Source organism: Cryptomeria japonica, chromosome 2 (genome assembly GCF_030272615.1).
Source record: "Cryptomeria japonica chromosome 2, Sugi_1.0, whole genome shotgun sequence".
Lineage (NCBI taxonomy): Eukaryota > Viridiplantae > Streptophyta > Pinopsida > Cupressales > Cupressaceae > Cryptomeria > Cryptomeria japonica.
In genome coordinates, this window is record NC_081406.1 from 447,941,798 (window position 1) to 447,964,864 (window position 23,067).

Here is a 23,067-nt window from a genome sequence, read left to right on the forward strand (position 1 = left end):
TCGAGCTATGTGTTTCATTTGGGTTCGGGTGTAATCTCATGGGCTTCTAACTAAAACCCATTATTGTCTTATCAACAATTGAGGCTGAGCATATAGTAGTGAATGCAGCAGCTTGTTAAGCTATTTGGGTGAGAAGAATCTTGGCAAATTTGAAGGAACAACAAGAGGATGGAACAACAATCTTTTGTGACAATATTTCATCAATCACATTGAGCAAAAACCATGTGTTTCATGGAAGAAGCAAGCACATTGAAATCAAGTATTACTTCATTAGAAGTTTAGTTGATAATGGTAAAATAAGAATGTAGTTTTGCACATCTGAGCAGCAGCTAACAAACATTTTCACCAAGTCATTGAGTAGAGACGGCTTCGAGCACCTAAAGAGAAATTTGGGCATAGTTAATTTGGATCATATTAATTTTTTTGTTGGCTCGGGACAAAGGGGGAGTGTTGGAATTTATAACTTTCCCTGAGCCCATATTTCAGCGCCCACATAAATTCCACCTACCTGTCAGGAGTGCAATAGCAGCAACAGTCTGGAAGAAGATTGCATTGGGATCTTCATCTCATTTGCTCCTGACATTAACAACAAGATTGCAAAGGAGTTAATGAAGGTAGTTGAGTTTTTTGAATTTGAATTTGAGGGGGAATTTTTGTGTGGACAACCCCAAGACAAAAGAGAGAAAGTTCCCCAAACAAGTTAAGGAGTAGCACAAAGAGAATGTGTAGAAGCTAGACAACAGTCTAAGTAGAAAAGAAGAATTTTGTAAATAGCAACAGCCTGTAGATGTGCGTGTGGTTTATCAATTGAGTAGAGATCGTTCTTGATTGCTACTGACAGTATGCAGCTCCAAGTGAGCATTTGTTTGTAGTGATCTCTAAGAAGCTATGTTTTGTGTGGTTGAATGCAGCTCCTAATCACTACCTGTAGATTAAAAATCAGTAGTTATTTTTGAGTTTGTAGTTGTAGTTTTGTATTTTGTAATAGTTTCATTTTCGGTCTTTTAATAGAAAGCAAAAGAAATTGCATGTCTCCTAGTTTTATTGTTGGACTTTGTTGATTTGCATTCTCGGCTGATTGGGAAACAGAGTTGCAGTCTCTGTAGTTTGGCTCCTGAGCTTGAATGCTCATGGCCCTTTATATGTTTTTTTTGTCACAATGTGCAGCGATTAAAAGAAGTCATTTAATTATGGAGTGGTTAAGATAAGAAGGAACAACAATCCATAAACAACATGCGATTTACAATCTAGGCTAGATAATAGGCAATCAGACAAAGGAGCAATTGCTTAAAAAGCAATCAGACAAAGGAGCAATTGCTTAAAAAGCAATCAGACAAAGGAGTGCGTTAAGACAGAGTGATTCACTAATTATATTAAGCAGCTGACTTCACATATTATAAAGGATAGTAATTATATGTCAGTGATACAAATGATAATGATAATTAAAGATATCGATTTGGTTGATACAATTTGTTAAAGACAAAACTGATTCATTAAGGGATATGTTTGTGCTAAAGGAAAAAGATTAACATTCAGCAGTGTTTCAAACATCGGCATTTATAATGCAGCAATCTGCAGCGACTGTGCATTGGGCAAACAATTTATTATTGAAGAGATGCGATTAAAATTCTTCAAGAGATTCATTTACCAAGGAGTGCAATTAGTCTTGAGTCAAAAGGTGTGACTTGAAAATAAAATGACGTGGGTTCCAATAAAATAAACTCACTTGGAAAAAGCAGTGTGTATGGTGTGTGTGGAATACTAAGACATATTTGGAGGCAGATTTGTAAAAGAAGAATAAATGCTAGATAAATGAGAAGTCATGAATATAAATGAAGTATGCAGTATGTTAAGGTTATTGAGTGCATAGCTGAAAGGATGTGTTGTTTGATATGAACTTCTCATTTGAAGATTATATATAATTGCATTTGAGAGATGCGAGAGTATGATGTAGAAAGAAGATCTTCAGGAGTGTGTGAAGTATGTGAGTGAAAACAAGACAAACCAAGAACATACACCAGTTTAAAAGCGAGAAAGTTATATGAAGTTAATTACAGACTTGAGGAGAAGTAGAAAAGGATTTTATTGTAGATTTTTGAAAGAGAAGATAATGGTCCTCTAGTGATTGATTCATGATTAGATTTTGGAATACATCATAGCAATTTGTGAAGATTATTATGGCATACTTGCGATTAGTTGAGAAGGTAACTATAACAAGTTCCATGATTATTGCTTGAGGACAAACAATATTAGGTGGCACAGACTGTAATGTCCCCACTTTGAACTATAATATAATAATAAATAATAATAATAATAATAAAATTAAAATACAAAAGAATAAAAATAAAAATTTGATTAAAATATAAGTTAAATATAATTAAAATTTGATTAGAGTTAATGAATGGCAAAAGGCATGAAATGATAAGTTGTGACTCCCCCAAATATGAGGTATATAAAGGAGAAGAGAACTCATTTGAAGAGGGGATCATTGGGGAATCAAAAATGCAGATCTGATTTGAATAAGAAGCAGAGATCTAATTGTGAAAGTTTGTGTCCTGTTGACGTGGCTTTTATGACTATTTCTAACACAAAATAAAGTTGCTCAAGGGTTACTTTACTCTCTCTTGATCAAAGATTAATCGTATTCTAGGATTGTAGTAGGTTCAAAGGATTGACTCCAAGGTTCCAGTTATGTAGTGGACGTGACTCAATTGGCTTGATGTGATATGTGTTGGTTAAAAATTTTGTACACCTGGGAAATGTACAAATTTGTGGTTTTAGTCACAGTGTGTGAGTAAAAACTCTCCTAGTTCTAAGGGAAGGCTTCCCCTTTTCTTTCTACTTCAACAATTCAAAAATAAACTCTAACTCTAAATCTATTGTAAATTTGGGTGAAACTTTGTCTTGTTCTCTTTTTTAGAAAAAAAACACTTACTCTTTTCTCTTCTTTCAGAAAAGAATTACAGCTGAAAGCACAAATGATTAATGAAGTAAACTAAATAAAGAAGAAAAGTTTCCATAAAGGCCCAAAGTCCTCCGTTGCTTCTCCGAGACAGAAAAACAGAAAGAAAGCTCAAAGTCTTCAACTATCTACTCTCCTATCAACCTTTTTAGATGATTTTATGGTAACCAAGCAGAGTATGTAGTAGCTCAAAGTCTAACCGCATGATGCACCTCTTATGCACAAACATAGAAAATAAAAGCAACACAAAGTCTACAAGTTACCTTCTTACTTGGGCTCTTTACATTGGCTTCAAACATGACAAGCAGCTCAAAGTCTACAATATCAAATTTTTAAAACCAATCTAAAACTCCAAACGCAATAAGCAACTCAAAGTCTGCAAGATTGAGCTTGAATCCCTCTTGTATAACACCTCAAAACTCACAATCAATCTCTAGAAAATGTCATCACATAACACCTTGAATTAACAAAAAGTTTGAAAGCAATTTGCCTCTTTAATTGATTGCAATCTTATTTACAACTAAGCTCAAAGTCTTAGAGTTCACATACAAACTGACAGAATTTTGTTGCATTGCCAAAAGATAAAGATTACACTAGACCTCCTCAAGTATTTATAGGAGAGGAGCCTCGAGAAAAAGATGGGAGGATCCCAACTAACTTGAGAAATTATTTCAACCACCATGACTTATTCCAACTACAGTCCTAATCTAACTCAACTTGTAGTTGCTTTACATGTAATTACATTTTCCAAGCTTGCAAGTGAAAGAGACACTTGCAATTACAAAATTTGTCTTTACATGTAACTTGTCAAAACAAAATTACAAATGCATAATTGAAACTATTCTGTGTCCGAAGACATGACTCTAACTACATCCTTTGGTTTTGATGATCTTCATGCTGCTTCATGATGCTAGAACTTGAAGTATTCAGGATTAGTGAAGACATCTCGAACGGGAACGAGAATTTGTATCCTTAATGATCTTTGTGTCCTCGGCCAACGAACTTCAATTTATCTTCTTGATTCAGGTAGTACTAGCTTTTAAGGAGGAAAGTTTTTTGCAAGGCTGAAGTAAGAAGCCTATCTTTGTCTTGAAGGCATTCTATAATTTGCCTCCATGAATTGCTATTGTATCTCTTCTTCTTTTGTTCACTGATGAAGAACCCATAACACCTTATTCAAGATGAAATTGTTATAAAACAATGCCCATGCCTTGATTTGTTGGGTTGATAGATCGTGTGTGCAAACAAGACTGACAAGAGAAGAGATAAATTGCTACAAAAATGGGCTCACAAGTGAATTTCGGGTTTTAGGAGGCTCATTACAAGTGCAATGTAGGGAAAGACTTTTGCACTTTTACTTGTAATCGGGGCTTGAAGACCCGATTGCATGTAACCTGATTTCAAGTAAACCTTTCTTGCATGTTTGGGAAATAACATGTGGATAAACCACTTGAAGTCAGGTCTTGAAGACCCGACTAAAGGTGTTCAAAGAGCACTTGCACATAGGAAGGAAAAACCCGATTGTAGGTTGTGCAATATGAGGGAGAAAAATCTGCTTGAAAAGCAAGCTATAACATGATTTGTATTGACATTGCTAAAACCCGCAATTACATTACGCAATTTTTCTTTGAAAGATCTTGCAATCGAGTAAAAAAAACCCGATTGCAAGTGAAATGCAAATTTCTATTTAAAACAATAAACTTGCATTAAAATGACCCCATGCACTTGTAGTCGGGTCTTAAAGGCCCAACTACAAGTGATGGTTTCACTTGCAATGTAACATAAAAGTCCCCCAACTTGCAAATAGGTGCTCAAGACCCGACTAGAGCTTTAGGAATCAAAACAAGGCCTTTTTACTTATAATCGGGTTATTTTTGGTCCATTACAAGTTGCTTTTTGAAAACAACTTGTAATGAAAGTTTTGAAATAACTTGACAAGTTCAAATATGACTTAAAGTCAATTTCGAGTTTCTAGGGACACATTGCAAGTTAATTTTTTGACTTGTAATTTCATTTACTTGCAATCACCTCAAAAAGTTCCTACCTACAGTGACTTAACTTGTAACGACATCTAAAATTTCCCCAACTTGGAATGAGTTAACTTGCAATGACTGCTATGAAACCCGAAATTGCACAAAAGATGTCCAAAATGAAGGCCAAAAGTAACCAAAATTTGCACAGAGATGGAAGATAAGCTCATGGTTGATTTACCATCAAGAAATATAGACTTTTCACCTTGAAAAGTGTGCCTTAGAGCCTTAAAAATGCAAATTTTGTATTAAAATCTCCAACTTGCAGTGATTGCTCTCAAACCCGAAATTGAAGAGAAACCCAACTTTAAGACAATGAAAATTGATAAAAACAGAGGTAAAGGATTTGGATTCATCGTTGGATTCCGAGGTGATGGAAAAATGCCTTGGACAATGTGTCTAGAGCCTTAAAATCTTAAATTTCAAGCAAAAATATTCTACTTGCAATGACTGCTCTAAAACCCGAAATTGAAGAAAAAGCTAGGAAAATGAAGGCCAAAACTTAAACAATGATGGAAAAGACACCCCTTGATTATTTGACACTAACAAATGTGAGTTTTGCATCTCGTAAAATGTGCCTTGAGACAAAAATGACACATTTTGAGCAAAAAATTGTAGGGGTTGTCACTTTTTTGAAAATTCAAAAATGACGACAACAATTTTGAAAATTCAAAAATGACGACAACAATATGTCGATAATCCAAGGGGAGTTACATTTGAATTATTCTTTCACTTCTTTGTTGTGCCTGAAACCTCATCATCGGATATGGCAATTCTGCAATGCTTTTGCTTCAAATAAAGTGAAATTAAAGGGGAAAACAGTTAAAGAATCTAAATCTCCTCCTAAGGGCAGTGATATCAATAGATAGTGCTCTAATGGACGAATTCCAAATAAACCAAATTTGGCTTCGCCAAGATTAACTACAACGCAATCTTCCAAGGATGTTGAAGGATTTTCAAATCGAGAAAGTGCATTTGAATACCCTAAACAACGCAATCCAAATGACTATCCACAATTGAACTAAGCACTAATTTAGTGGCTCAGGCTAACTTTACACTGCAACTTATAATCAACAAGATGCAAAAAGTATGAGCCATGGAAAGTCATCAAACACCATTACATTCTCCATTGAAATCAAAGCACTACTCTACTTCTACTCTAAGTGAGGAAGGCGAAACCATGCAAGTTTTGGAAAATAACTTAAGTGAAGACCATCAGAGAACAATGTTTCACTGTTATTATCTCAAAAAAATTATCGCAATAATTTCATACAAATCTCCCTCCTTTACAAATGAAGGGGTCACCCCCTTATATAGGCTTCAAGCCTTGACTACATGCAAAACCCTAAGTAGGGTTTACCCTAAAAGATTCCACAAACATGATGCAACAAGATGGGAATAAACATTAATGACCCATTATGCCCATTACAATTGGTATCCAAAATGCATTAAATGCACCACTCTTCACTAAATTTGCTCAACATGCATTGAATATTCCTCCATGCAAAAATCGCCCCATTTTGTCATAAATGCACCATCATCCCCACATACGACAACAACATGCAATAATCAACCATGATGCCATAAGTGTGATGGCTACATACAAAAAGATGCTCCACTACCTCAACATGCGTTGACCCGGCTGCCATTTGGTCAAATATTCTGACAATTAATGCATCACCATGCTGACATGCATTCAATAGATTCTTGCCAAGCAAATGGACCCTGCCGTCATTTATAATTTTCCTAGTTGTGCTTCATTAATGTAGAATATCTTCTTTTCATGTTGCCAACTCATCCTTTACAAGAATCTTTCCATTTCAGCCTCACAAAAGACATTTTGGAAGATTTTCCTACCTTGGAAGAATTTTAACAATATTTTCCACTTTTGAAGGATTCCTGTACGCTAGGATTTTGGAGAGAGAAAATTCTTGGATAGAGAAAAAATTTGTACTGGAAGATTTTTTCATGCTATTTGTGTTCATCTAGTCTTGAAGGAGATTTTTGGTCAATTTGTCACTTTTCCTATTGTTTAGGAATTTTTTCAAATTTGAGTTTTGAGGTCTACGAGGGAGAAAATTCTCTTCCCTATCCAATTTTGCCATTGCCTCAAAACTTCTTCAACATTTGGGCAAATTTTCATGCCTAAGAAGGATTTTTGATTGTCTTTCCATTTTTGGAATGATTTCCACACTTAGCCATTGTTCACTCAAAAGCCTGCTTTTTCAAACTTTCCAAATTTAGAAATATTCAAGAATGCTCAGTCTTCAGTGCTAGAACCCCTACCTAATGATGAACCTACCAAGAATAGACTTACTATAAATAGTAAGTACTTCAAAATATTAAAACTAGGGCAACACAAGGCGAGATGATGCTTTCTAAAAATAGAAACTTACTATAAATAGAAACTGCTAAAATAGTAAGTTTGATTTTCGGTGAAATAAAGACAATATGGGAGGCAATGAAATCCCTAAAAATAGAAACTTTCTAAAATTAGAAAGTTCCTCAAAATTCACTCAAATTTCACTAGTAGGTTCCTTGAAGGGTCCTGATTCCAATGCAATGTTCAATTTTTTCAAACCCTAAGGAAAAGGCCTCAAATCTAGTCTAAAGGGCAAAACCCTAAAATGGACCAAACGAGTTCTAGACTTGCCCAAGTTTACTCAAACAACTTGCAAACTTGATCAAATTGACCCCCAAAAACTGAGGACACTGACAAGACTACCACGAAAAGACGCAACAAACAAAAGCCAAGAAACCAAGAGGGCATAAAAAGTAGGGGGTCCCCATTTGCAATGGGGCGATATGTGAAAACGTCACATGTCCCTTTCAAATGGCAGAAATAATGAAGAGTTGCACTCTTTCAAAGGGTGCTAAGGGTGTGTCTCTTGCCAAAGGCCATACATGATAAAGATGTGTCACCTCTCCCTAACATGGAGAGATAAAAATGAAAGGAATCAAAAGCACCCAAGGACAACACCATCGGTCCAGATAGGAAGAAATAATTTGCACAAGCCAACAAGTTCAAGTTTTAGACAAAGCAATACTCAAGGTAACATCATTTTGATTACTTACTAGAATCTTATTTGTATGTTGTTATGATCTACAGTCACAAACTTATAGTCATAAAATAACAATATTAAATAGCTTCATCAATCATAAGACAATGGGCACAAATCACATAAGTAGGGTAATATATTGAATACTGATTTCCAACTACTAGTAACTTACACAATCAAATTAATACTATCTCAACAATTAATAGTAATTTCACACAATGAATTCAAGCTATGTACAGTAATATGAAAGGCTATGTAATGAATCATGGATTCTCAAATCATTAAGAACATACTGATAAAAATATAAAGTATTTAAATCAGAATTACAATGCTTACTTGTGAGAAAGGGAATGAAGGTGTAATGGAGAGGTTAGGAGAGACTTGTAAGTTGGTTGTTCTAGGACGACCCAAAGGCATCTAGTACCTTGAGAGCGCTTACCTTGAGGAGTCTAGCAACTTGGCTCCAACCTCATCCCTAACCCACAAGGTAAGCCAACCATGAAGAAGGTTGATATATGAGGAGAATCGTACAGTCACCAAGTGGAGCAAGAAGGTTGAAGGAAACAACCTCTCTTGGGCTTGGGTAGAGAGACTACACAACAGGCCTCATAGTATCCTCCTTCCCCACTTCATGTTTACATAAATTAGAATTCATATCATAATGTAAAAACTTTATGCTTATTCATCAAAGGAATGTATCTATTTGTATATGGTTTTATTATTATGTGTAGGAATCTATATTTAATCTTTTGTTTCTAAGCTGACAAGGTATAATCTCTAACCCTAACTTTATAATTTTTAGATTCATAGGACAAAATTTAGAAGGGGACACTACATGGAAAGAGGTTTCATAAATTAGCAATTATAGCCCTTGCCTATTTGCATAAATTTGTGAAATGCAATGTTGCAAAAGAATTCTACATTCATTTGAAAAAATCCTATTTCTAACATAAACAATTGCAACAAAATTAACTAAAACTGCATTTAAATTGTAAAGATTTCTTAGTGATTTTACATTGTTTATATCCTTAGCTATGAAATTACTAAAAATGCACTAAGCTATACTAAAGTAGAAACTTACATCTAAATAAGAGATAGAAAAAAAGGTAAGAGAATGCAAATTTCCAACCGATATAGGCACAAGTGATAAACTAAATGAATACATCCTAAAACACAACAATATCATTAAAAATTTCTCATAACATACTTGAGAAAAAAATATTCATACATTGACTTGTCTAATTCTGACAAAATGATTATCTACCTTAACAATATTCATGTAGCATATTAACTCACCTTTGTGCTCATTTGTTTCTTCTTTTCTTCTTCTTTGAGATGCCATTGACAAATTGGGGTAAAGTCACAAAGTTCAAACTTTTGGATGACATGTTTCTTCCCCAGAACTTGCTTCCAATCACTCCAAAAGTTTTCTATAAAAATTATTTTTGTAGCATAAGCTGTACTTTTCATCTTTGCAAATAAAGTGGCAACCTACAAAATCAAAACATAGAAGAATCTGCATATTCTTAGAATATTGAAAAATATTATGCATAACAATGTAAATAAATATACCAAAAAACAAAAAAGCTCAATAAACAAGTGAATCACACTTACAAAAATTCTGAAAAAAGTAGTAACATTGTAGCATGTTACATAGAAAAACACAAAAAGGACAAAAATCAAAACCAACAATATCTTACCTCCTCTTCATCAGGAGAAAGATCAACTGGCTTCCCATCATAAAGCATTTTAACTCCATGTGGCTTATAAGGTGAAGGGAAAATTACTCCATTGTGCTCCAGAGTTGTCCACTTCTGATTGTCCACTTTTGACCTTCACCAAGTATAGAAGGTAAATTTTGTGGACAAAAAAATAAGTTTTATTTATTTTATGTCAATAAAGGATGTAAAAGTTAACTTAAAACATTGTCAAGGTGAAGTGTTATCGATCAACATGACTGAGAAAATGGAGCACATGAGAGTTCACTCACCCATAAAAATAAGAAAAAGAAACTATTTTTTACTAAAGGCATACAAATATCTTGCTTAAAGTTCCACTTCTAATATTAGTTATTATAATGAATCCTAAAGAGGCAAAAATCATTTGGGGAAAAATTCAGCAAACCAAAAGTATTTAAACATTATGGACACATTGTGAGCTTAAAATGTGAAAAAACAAGAAGATAATTTTTAATGAATGTGATGATCAATGAAAAAAAAAATTTAGCTAAAAGCTGCATGTTTCAAATGTAAGAAAGCTGACTAGAAATAGAAAGAATTCTTAAAAAAGGCAACAATAAAACCTACAAAATTAAAAAGAAAATCAAATGGTGTCAATGCACACAAAGATCAAGTGAAGCAACATACTCGTGGAGTGTAACATCTCTGTAGTGAGTTCTCATCTCTCTGGAATCATAAAAATAGCTTTGTAATTCTTTGGGATTCATGTATCTAAAGAAAAATGCCTAATTTATCTCTACAAAGTGAGGAGCCTATGGTACTTATCATGCACGATCCAATACACGCTCTCCAAGCAACTCTTGCTCAAAGGCTGAAAAACACCAAAAGAAATAAACTACAAGTTAACTCTACGATTCGATAGATATATTAAATTCAAAATAAACAAAGGAATTGAAATAAAAGCAAGATGACAGACAATAACTTGAACATAAAAGAAAAGTATAACGAAAAGAAAATCCAATTTTCTCCTCTTACAAAAATAAAAATAGCAGCAAACAATTTTTCATATCAAATAACTCTAAATAACCCAATTCAAATGAAATAAATATTAGTTAATCTATGGTTCTAAGAAAACCAAAGAAGTCTTTGCAACTACAAGCTATACAACACCATCTTACAAGGGCTTCCAGACAAAGTTGAAACTAGGTTCACAAATTGGCGTTCAAACAAAGAATCTGTTATACTTTTCCATAAAATATGGCAGTGTTGCAAAGATTCAGAATTAGTTAGAAGATTATACAAGGTCGACACCAACAAGCATTATTTAGAAGGTTTTGGTGCAGATTCAGTAAAACATGGCCCTTACACAATTTCATATCAGTTCTATGCTATTTTCGGCAATAATATGCCCCTTGTTGCTTTTAAAGATTGCTATTGCAGGGATTCCAACATATTTTGACAAAATGGGGAGCATAAATGTTTTATTGTAGTCACTTAAGGTTTTTCATTCATTGTCCTTAAAAGAAACAACTGAAATCCACATTAGTGTACTTAAAAGACATTCTCACTTCAAGAATAATGAAGGCATAGATCATAATCATTATCTATAAACAAATCTGAAACCATCTAATCCTATCAATGAAAACTATGTGTCATATTGACACATTAGGTTAGACAAAAAAATTCTATTTACAACTATTTTTAAGCATTCCAAATCTTTGACAAAATTTTTGTTCAAGTCCTTAAAAGATGCACTTTGACATGCAAAGTAGAAATGTTGGTAAATTTTGAGATGAGAATTCATTGATTTCAATGAAAAAAACAAAGAGCATGGATGATCATACTGCTTCTTCAAGGTTATTTACTCATTCTAAAAATAATTGAGATAGAATGGGTTCTTCATTAGTTTAGACAAACTTGCTACATTAAGAACACGATCTTATGCACACATCAAATATGGAGAAAGTTATCATTGGTGCATACATCATCTTTACCTCGATGATATTGAACAAAATGATTTGGAATAATGAGCATGTTGACGTGATGAGAACTTTTGATAAATTTAGGATTTAGTTTTCTTCTAATTCAGTGCTAAATTTTGTGTGTGATCTTTTGTGGTTGTAATTTGTGGGATCATTATGCCTTGAGTTTGAGTGTGTCTAATGTTTTCATTTAATTCATATACATGATGTTTAATTTTCATGTGTATTTTCTTTTAGGTAGTTTGATGGGTGTATTCTATTGTTTATCAGTGCTTATGGTCAATGATTTTACATGCTTATAAAAGTAATAGTTTTTTTTTAAAGAGAGCACACTTCTTAAATAAATAAATAAGAGACTTACTCCATGTGATCTTTAAACAAGGTTTGCTTTAAAACTAGTAGTTTTTTTAAAAGAAATTCAAATAAACTCCTCTTGTCCACGTAAGAAAATCATGCAAGGGTAGATATTAAAATACCCTACAAAAAGCTTTCCCATCGAATTTAAAAAGGAAAGCATGAAAATTTAATAAAGAGAAAGTTAAGTTAGAAGAAAATTTCATACCATGCAAAGTTGAGTGCAAAAACTAAATACAACTCATTTGAAACTCAGGTGGGCGGCGATAAATTTAGAAGAGATGATCATGGAAATTAATAAAAAAAGGAAATGACTTCCCTTCGTACTTGTTCCATAGACATAAATGGGGTTGGATATGTTGTCCTCATTTTTGAAATTTTGGATTTTCAAAAATGTGACAATTCTTATAAATTTTTTCTTAAAATACGTCATTTTTGTTTCCAAGACATGATTCCCAAAGCAATTTTTTTGTTTTTTGTTGAACTAGACTAATCTTCGGTTCATCCTTGTTTCAAATTTTATTGTGAATTCGTTTTCTATGTCTTTCCTTCAAAATCGAGTTTTATTCTCTTGGACTATAAGTGAAAATTTTTCTTTCCTTTGCAAGTTTAGAGTTTCCTTTATGTTTTAGTGTTGTAGGGGTTTTTTATAGCAGTTACATGTGAACTTTTTAAAAGACTTGTAACTTGTAACTTGCTTTTTATTTCCTCTTTCCCCTTTTTGTCTTTTAAGTTGTTTGTAGGAACTTTTTAGACAAATTACAAGTTAAATTAAAAATACAAGTTTAATGAGAACTTGTAAGTTCTCATTAAAGTTCCTACTTTGTGTCTTTAAGTTTTAATAGGGATTTTACTTCCCTATTACAAGTCTTTTTAAGTTTTCAAAGTGTTTTTATGTTTTATGTCTTTTAGTTGTAATGGAAATTTTATTTCCCTATTACAAGTTTTTACGTTTTTATTTGTTTTAGTTGTAATGGGGGTTATCGTTTTGCTCTTTATTTTTGTGCTTTTGTTCCCTAGAAACCTGAATTTGCTCAAGTGAAGGAAAAAGTGATGCAATTTAAAACTTGCAAAGGGGTTTTAGAAACCTGATTGCATCTTTGGAGGGCACATTTTTCTTGAAGTTGGAGAGGAAGAAACTGATCTGCATTCTTGCTCACACAAATCTGATTTTTTTGACATTATTCTTGTGAACCCATCCCAAATTCTTGCTATGCTGCTGGAGATCGATGGTTGGTGCCACGTTTTTGAGATTCAACGTTTTTGGCAAACACATTGTGCACACATGTGAGGCATTTTGATTTTGTTTTCTATTGAGTTTGTTCCACATTTTGAGAGTATATATTTCGCTATTGTTTCCACGTTTGTAACACATTTTGCATCTTGCATTCAATGAATATTGTTTGGCGTCAAATGTGACTCTCCTTCCAAGCCGGTTTTTGTGTTCCAAGTTGAATACAAAACCAATTTATTGCTGCATGTGATACCAACATGGTGGCTTCTTCATCTATTTATAAAGCATTTTAGTTATTCCCAAGCTCATTTATTTTGGTATAGGGCATTCTTCAAGCAAGGTTCATTGAATGCAAGTTCTAAATGTGCAAGATTTTCCCTTCTTTCATTTTTCCTATTTACTTGTATTCGGGTCTTCAAAACTTGATTACAAGTAACTGTGGTAATGTTGACCTTCCCCCTTTGGTAAAAGAGTTAATCTTCTTTTTACAAAATTTATAAATGTTGAAGAATCGCTATAAGACTCATTCATTTGATTTCATGTTTTAAAAATCTGATTACAAGTTGAAGTTTTTCCCTTTTCCCAAGTTGTCAAGCTGAAAATATTCCTTCCCAAACATGTACATGGTCATTCCTTCCATCTTCTCCTTCATGTCAAAATCCCTTTCTCACCATTTCATCCATTTTTCCCATTTAAAGTCTACTTGCAATCAGAATTTTAAAACCCGATTGCAATTATATATTCACTTGTAGTCAACCTTCCAGAACCTGAAATTTGTCCAAAATGCACTCAAAAACACTTGAAAATGAGTCTCTAGGGTCTAATTACAAGTGCAAACTTGTATTTTCCCATTAAACATATGAAGTTGCATATTTATCCTCCATAATCACAAGTTAATGCTCTTGTTTTTCCACACATGTTATGAAGTCCCCAAAACCCAAAATTCGCTTGTGAGCCCATTTTTGAATCAATTTATCCCTACCCATATCAGTCTTGTTTGCACACACGACCTAAAAAATCAATAAATTAAGGCATGAGCCTTATTTTGCAAGCAGATTCTAAGATTGGAGAAAGAACAACAAGATGATGAAACCACACAAGGAGATGGCTAAGAGCATAGAATGCTTTCAAGACAGAGATAGGCTTCTTACTTCAACCTTGCAAATAACTTCTCTCCTGAAAAGTCAATACTTCCCCAACCATGTGAAAGGTTGGAGTTTGTTGGTTAAAGACACAAATACTATCAAAGGTGCAAGTTCTTGTTCCAGTTCAAGATATCATTTACCTCGATCACAATATCTTATAGCAGCATGAAGATTTTCAAAACAGAGGATGATGTAATTAAAATAGTGTCTTCGAACACATAGAATAGTTCTAGAATTGTAATTTTCCTTTCAACAAAGTTTACTTGTTAAAAAAAAACACAATTTTGTAATTGCAAGTTTATCACTTGCACTTTTGTAATTACAAGTAAGTTGATTACAAGCCAATTTGGAATACGACTTGTAATTTTAAATGTCTTAGTTAGTAGTTGGAATAAGTCACGGTGGTTGAGAGAATTTCTCAAGTTAGTTGGGATCCTCCCACCTTTTTCTCAAGACCCCTCTCCTATAAATACTTGAAGGGGTCTATTGTAATTGATATATTTTGACAATGCAACAAAATTATGTCAGTTTGTATGTGCACTCTAAGACTTTGAGCTTATATGTAAATCAAATTGCTTTCAATAAAAGAGGCAAGTTGTGTTGAAACTTTGTGCCAATTCAAGTTGTTATGTGACGACATTTTTTGGAGTTGATTGTGATTTTTGTTCTATTGTTCAAGAGGCATTTAAATTCAATCTTGCAAACTTTGAGCTGCTAATTGCATCTGGAGATATAGGTTTGGTTTTCAGACTTGGTCTTGCAAACTTTGAGTTGTTTATCACATTTGAAGCTAGTGTAGAGAGCTCAAGTAAGAAGATAACTTGTAGACTTTGTGCTACTTTTATTTTTAAGACTTGTACATGTAAGGTGAAGTGAATTATATAGACAAACTTTGAGTTGTTTTGTGTTGTACATTGTTACCATTTTGAGAAGGTTGATAGGACAATAGAAGTGCTGAAGATTTTGTGCTTTCATTTCTATTTTCTCGTCCTAGGGAAGTGACGAAGGTCTTTGTGCTTTCATGGAAACTTTGCTTCCCTTTATGTTCCAAAAATCCTACAAAAAAGTCTATTTTCTATATTTGTTGTTATCTATTTCCAATTGCTATTACTTTTCTGTGAAGAGAAAATAGTATAGTTTTTTCTTGAAAGAAGAAAGATTGTTGTCTCGCCCATATTAGATTAGTTTAGTTTGTAGATAGGGGGAGTCTTCCCTAAATTAGGAGGGTATCATACTCACACACTATGGCTGAAACCATAATTTTGCACATTCCCCAGGTGTACAAAATTTTCAACCAACAGGATACTGGCAACAACAACAAAAAGATTATGCTTGCAGTTTTGTGGGGTAAGGACTCAAAAACTTGCAACTGAGGAGATAAATCACCCTATCATGATTGGAGAAAGAGGTAAGTCTACTCTTTTGTAATATAGATTGATTCCTATTTCAAAATCCTTTGTTCACATATGTGCATGGAATAAAGAAAGTGTAGCTTTTGCTATCCTAATCATTCCTTACCCTCTCAATAAGACTCAACATATAGATAGAAAGCCACTTGATGACAAATTTGCCTTACCTAGTGCCATTCTTGACGTGTATGTACATACACAAATGGTGCATTCAACCACTAATATACTCGCTAATTAATTGGATCACCATCTTTGTTGTCAGTAATTACTTCCACGGTTTGTATCAAGCAAACCCCTTCCATTGTAAATACTTGCTTTCCATGAAGTTGTGAAAGGCTTGTGCTTGGGTGAATATTTGTATTTAACACTTGAGCCCATACCATAGCACTTACCCTAATATATTCCATATCCAAAGGCCTTCATAAATAGCCCATGACGCGGTCTACTTGAACTAACCCAATCCTCACAGAGAGCCCGTGTTCATGAATAGGAATAATTCGCTATTTTCTAATCTAACCAGGTAAATTAAGCACTGACATCCTTAGAATTCAGTCGTTAATGATTTAATTGTTAGTTTATGTTTTTTAGTATCTGATACGTTGGTTCTATTAATAGTTTATATTTGAAAACTACTTATAATGTTCTCTGTCATATCACAGTTAATAGTACAAGATAATAGTCCTTTCAGCAATATATATTTTGTTAAATAAACCTTTTATGATAAGAAATTGATGTATTTTGTATTGGTGAGCTCTTAATGGTATCTGTTTCAAGGCTTGTCTTTGTTTCGGCAACAACTTCATCAATACTTCTAAATATAGATTTTATAGTCTAGTTGTGCTATAGATTTAGAGGAAATTATCAGTAATATAGTGAGCAAAATATATTGATCAAAACTGTGTAAACCCTATTCAACATAGATGTATGGGTGCAAGGGGTTATTCACTTAAGTTATTTACAATATCTTAAATTTAGTATGTAATAGAATCAAAAAAAGAGAGAAGTCTTTCAAATGAGGTTTTAAAATCTTTATGATCATAAAACTTCAATGTTTTATTTAGTTATAATAATGTCATAATGAAAAAGATATCTCAAGGGTAATAAAATTTGTGTAGGAAAGAAATGTTTACTTTCAATCATAAACAAACAAAACTTACTATCAAAATGAAGCTTATGTTCACCGATGATAAGGGAACATGTATTATAGTAATATGACTAGTTAGTTTAGGACAAGATGAATCCTTTATCTTTAAAATTGATATTTCCATAATTATTAAACATGATTTTGTACAATAAGGGATGATCCTCTCATGTCTCCATACATAGATATGTCCCCTTGCCATCCCCAAACTTAGGCCCTTTGTCCCCCATCACCCCATCCCCAACGGTCGTGGAACACTGCATGCTAATATTCAGACATTGTCTAAAATGTTGCAATCATAATTAATATCATCTAATTTTTCATAACTTGTGGTAGGGTTCTAGTTTTGGTTTTTTGATTGTTTTGGCTGGCCTGCTTATGGCAGTGGAAGTGCATTGGGAAGTGGTTTATCGTTTCCTAAAGATGGTCCTATATTAGAAACCGGGCCTAGTTTTGACCCAAGGGTGTGCAAGGGAGTGTAGGTTTTGTCTAGTTTAATGAAGATTTACCTAATTGCAAATTTTGTCTGCAAAGTTCTATAATGTTCCTATGACTTCTACTTTAAGATTTCAAAATTTAGATGTTTGTTGCATCTAAACAGTACCATTCTCTCACCATAACATGGTAAACCCTTGTAATATGTATAGTTAACCATTAAATGATGTCATATTACTAATGAATTGGATTATGGATTCTTTCTTATAAGATTTTTTCTTGAATTTTACAGTTGCTACAAATCAGTGGGCAGATGTCTAGGAACTTATTCTACATTGTTCACTTTTCAAAAGTAAATACATTTGCAAAAGAAAACAAATAATTGTGTTTAATATTACAAGCTTTCTTAGGGTGAGAGTAATATTCATTTGAAATGCGTATAAACATATTTCTTAGCATGAAACATTGCACTACAAAATAAACCAAAATTTATTGTGTAATATAACCTTAAAAAAAACTTTTTTACATGAACTTTGAGCTTAGGAACACTTGTTATCAATGGGTCATAAACAAGTACATAAGTTCATATCTAACTCAGACAACCAAGGAGAAGGAAAGCTACAAAAAATATCAACATGTTAGGCACTGAATGTGTCAATGTGCCTAGCGAATGAGATGCTCGAATATAATGAATTCAATACTAGGCTGGCCATGATTAAGTTCATATTGTCTAAATTGCATCTCTGGGATCTTACAAATCAATATACAGTGCAAAAAATATACATCTTTCACAAAGTGAACAAAAGAAAGAATGGAAAGCACCATCCTATGATCATTGATCACACTCAAAGAAATATTTATGAATGAAATTCAACATATATTAAGGTTCACTGGCATTATGTAATGGCTCATTAAAGTCAAAAGAACATTATGGTAAGATACAACAACATTATCTAATGGCATTTACAAGTCAAATAGTTTAATGTTTGTATGTCATAGTAAGAAACATAGAAATTTTGAGTGATTACCCAATAAGGAAACACAAAATTTAAGTTTTGAAGTGAGTGTATAGTCCTATCAAATCTCTTTTAAGAGATGAAACCTCAAGAAAATAGATAGTCAATATGCAAATGATTAATCTAAGATATAGGGTTGAAATATATGGGATAATGATAGTTACTAGCACTCGCACTAAACAAGGTGCAATGGTTACGTCGATAGTAAGATATACTTTATACTTCAGATATTAATTAAAGCACACAAGAATTGGAGGAAATGAATATAAGATAATTTAACAACCACTAATTATACTTTTAGATATTAAATGTAACATTTCTATTATTGTTTTAAGATATTATACTACTATAAATCATTTTTAAAAAAATCAAACTTACATATCCAACTTCTATTAAACACTAAAACATTAACTTTATATTTACTAAAATGTGTTTCTCTTTGTTTATTTTCAAAATCATTTTGTTTTGTTTTGCTGAAATAAGATATTGATGCATATTGTAATTTGTTTTCTACTTAACTTTGTTATTTCAAAGGGTTAAATTACATATTAATTTTTTTCTTAGGTGATTATGTTTGGCCCATATTAATATTTTTGCTTAGGTGATTATGTTTATGGGTGAATAGATAAAGAAAAGGTTGCTATAGAGACACCACATAAGCAAGTTTGATTGAAGTATTCAACATATTCTGATATAAGTTGTCTTAACTCCATTAGATCAAATCTCCAATGTCATCTACAATGCACATGGTTGCTAGACTCAAAAAGATCTCTCAGAGGGAATTTTGATACTAACAAGATTTCTTGGGAATTTTGATACTAACAAGATTTCTTGGAGAGGTTTTCATTGAAGAACATTCTACATTTGTTTTTTTGTTTTATGTTTATTTTGTTTAAACAAAATACAAACATTCCCGAACAAATTTGAAATGAAATTCTCCTTTCATTATATTTTCTATTTTATCAGTATATATACATTTTGAGAAAAGAATGAAGGCATATAACATGACATTTTGAACTAAAATACATTTTACTCTCCACTAAAATGTAAAAACAATTACAAATTATTTCTCTTAACTTCATGGTAAACAACATAAAAATCCCTTTTTTCTTGTTAAATAGAAATGATTTCATTTCCCGTAATAATAGCCTAGTTTCAACGAGACATCTGACAGAAAAACTAGTGAGCATGGGAGAGTTAGGTCATTGAGGTTATTATGAAAGAAGTGCCACTGAAAGAGATTGCTTGAGTGGCCTTGTGATTGGATCCTAAATTTTTCCAAGTGATTTTTCCTAATGGCTGAAGACTTGTATGGATTATTAATCAAATAATTAATGTTTTAAAAAATGAGTTTGTAAGTATAATAATAATTTTAACTCGTAAGTTTTGATGGATTAGAATAAATGTTAGAACGTTCTTGTTTGATTTGATCTTAACCATCATAAAAGATTTTTTCTCTGATTCATTCAACTACCTGATTAACTTTTTGTAAGATACATCTCCTATTTTTTCAAGATTCACACATACATAGTCATTTTAGTCTATCCTAGTTTCAATTTGTAAATTAATTGCCCTAGTGAGCCAATAGAATAAATCAACTAACTTAAGTGAAATACTAGTAGTTATTTTTTTTAAGGTTTTATAGTTCTAAGCACAAGAGAAAGAGATGACCATAGTTAAGAAGTATAATTATCATAGATAGAGAAGTTCATGCAAATATTCTTACCAAAGACATTGATGACTTATACATCTAGGGATTGAATTGGAGAAGGGACAAAGAATATCTAAAAAAATCTATTTATGCCCAAGCCATTCAAGTGAATGAAGAGAATAAGAATCTAGTAGCCAACCTATATCTTCAATAGGTAAATAATAACAATTGAATTGATTACACACATTTGATAAATTATACCATTTTATAAAAAATAAAAAATAAAAAAGCTTTTAATTTAATGAATCTAATGGCAAGATTCTTATTGATAGAAATTTTTAAATGCTCTTAGATTAGAGTATGAAATACATTGCATATATAATGCAAATTTCCTTAGGCCAAGAATTTACATGCAATTCAACCATTGGATTAAGGGTAAACTTTTAACCTATCCTTAGATAACTCTAATTAGATTGAAGAAGATATATATAGTGAAACATGATAAAAATAAAAAAATATAAAGTAAACTACAAAAAGAAAAAAAATAAAAAAGTCTATAAAAGACATACATCCACCATTTCACTAAAGTTCAAAAACACACATTGCACTGGATAATAAAATAACTTTCAACAACACAAGAATGTATAAGATTCATGACCAAAAACATATGTAACAAGGAGTCATGAATACTCGGGGTAAGAGCTTGATACATTGCGCAGTGGAACACATTTTGAAAATAAATAAATAATGAATGATCAACACTAGAAAAATATAGATTAAGGATTCCTAGATCAAAACAATAGAGGGGTGAAGAAAAGGAAAGGGGAATACTTCTATACAATTTGATGAACAAAGAAAATAATAACGTGTCGATCACCAAAGCGAACATAATTAATAGCGATATAAATGGTAAAGAAAAATAGATCTTTTAATGTATTCCCATGTTGTGTTGGATAAAAGGGCATATAACTGCCCTATGCATCAAAGCTACACAAAATGACAAGAACTCCAATAATTTTTTTGTAAGTTTTTTCTCAAAGATAAGAAAATCACAACAACATAAACCTATCATAATAATCTAGCATAATATTATATTTTATAAAATAGATATCTACTATTTATAAGAGGAGAGAGAAAATAGGGGTAAAAAAAGAAAAGAAAAGAAGGGGAAAAATAATCTTATAGTAGATTTGTGTATAGCCTTCATTCTTTTGTGTTGAATTTACTCAGTAATAGACAAAGTGCATGAGGTAAGTAATAATCTAGATATTTCCCCTTGTCCTTTTAAGGATAATTCATAGTATAAAGAGGTGGCCCATTCTACCTAAATAATAGGAATACTTAAGTATTAGTCACAAAAATATATGTTATTTCAAGGTGAATTATTGTGGTGAAACTGCGATAGGATGCTTATCAAGTTTTTTTTGTTTTTTTTTGGTGTCGAAGTGTATCCCCATGACCAAGCCTAGCGTCCATTTTTTAGGCGAGCTAAGGTGAGACTAATCCCTTGGGTGTGGGTAAGGACCTACACATTACACACACCATATAAACACCAAGTTCAAAGATCCAAACTTGAGACCAATGGGGAGAAAACCCATAATGTTCTATGAATTCTAATAAACTATAGCTTGAAAATCATTTGGACCTCAAGCCTTAATGGACCCATTGATTTTCTCCATTTAGTGAATTTTTTTAAATTAGCTCATCATTTTTATTCTACTTGATTGGTTATGGTATATTGCAAAGAAAGATGGTTTGGGCATCTTGGTTTTTCTCTAGTTCTTTTTCCCAACAACTCCTTAATGCACTGCACTCCTCCCATCCACATGGTTGCTATGTTAATCGCCTTACTTTTAAAGGGGGGAACCATTCCCTCAATTCCGTTGACTTAACTTTTGATGTTTGTGGAGAGATGAAAATATTTGGTGTTTGGATAACCCTCCTTCAACTATTTCACCCTATACTTTTGTATCCAATATATGTCTTCCATATTGATAATCTAGTGTTCAGTTCTAGCATCAAGCTACTCTTCTTATGCCTACTTTCAATTCTGAGGTCGCTCAACATCTTCTCAGAGTTTTCAAGTTTCCCTTCCACCTTCTACTCTGAAAAATGTTAACTAATATAATTTTATTGCAAAGTGCCACCTTGTCTTTGATATCTCCTAACATTTTTAAACAATGCCTATAACACCCTTTAAACTTGGCCTTCCATGAATCTTTTAGCATGGAAGGAAACTCTAAATGTTTAAAACAAAGAAATTGAATCTGATAGTAACATTTTTAATAATTTCTAACCAGATTAACTAGTGATTTGAACTAGCATAGTGAATCACCCTAGAAAAGAAATAGATTCACTCAAAATTCTACTCTAAATCCAAAAACAACCTATCCAAATGGATGTAAGCTTTGCATATCCTCATGTTACTTTACAAAAACCACCCATCTTTAAGTTTCTTACATATTAATAATAGGTGACAGTTTAGTACCCTAGATACCTTAGAGCCTAATGTAAAAGGAGTATTACCACCTATTTTATCCCTTAAGTCTAAAATAGTATTGAAATATATTTTAATGATCTCAATTTCATTTGGTATTCTCGATTCTAAGATCTTTGAAATTTTGGCAACACTTTTAGCCTCTCACTTTCCATATTCAAACCATATATGTTCAAAATAATAATCTTGAAGTTCACCTAAACTTCAATAGTCAAAACAATTTAATATAATATGTATTAAATAATTAAACTATATTAAAGTTATAAAAAGTTATTTAAAATAATCTCAATCTACGTTAAACAATTTATAGACTAACTATAGTATATTTAATCATTTATACGAAACATTTTTAAAAGATAATTTTTTTAAATTAAAAAAAAAAAAATTAAATATTTATATACAACATATACAAACATTTACAAACAATTTGAGATTATATAATTTTTAAAATTTTAAAATATTAATAAAAAAAA

At 32.3% G+C, this 23,067-nt stretch overlaps 1 protein-coding gene across 1 annotated transcript in view; it reads right to left on the minus strand.

Moving 5' to 3' along the window:
* The window catches only part of LOC131031601 (DNA topoisomerase 1 alpha), a 69,956-nt gene that overhangs the window by 40,936 nt on the left and 5,953 nt on the right, over nt 1–23,067 (minus strand). Inside the window, exons 2-4 of the mRNA XM_057962757.2 lie at nt 10,418–10,601; nt 9,752–9,884; nt 9,348–9,542 (exon numbers count right to left, since the gene is read on the minus strand). Coding sequence (XP_057818740.2) covers nt 9,348–9,542; nt 9,752–9,884; nt 10,418–10,497 — 408 coding nt within the window. The 5' untranslated portion in view covers nt 10,498–10,601. The remainder of the gene's footprint in view (nt 1–9,347; nt 9,543–9,751; nt 9,885–10,417; nt 10,602–23,067) is intronic.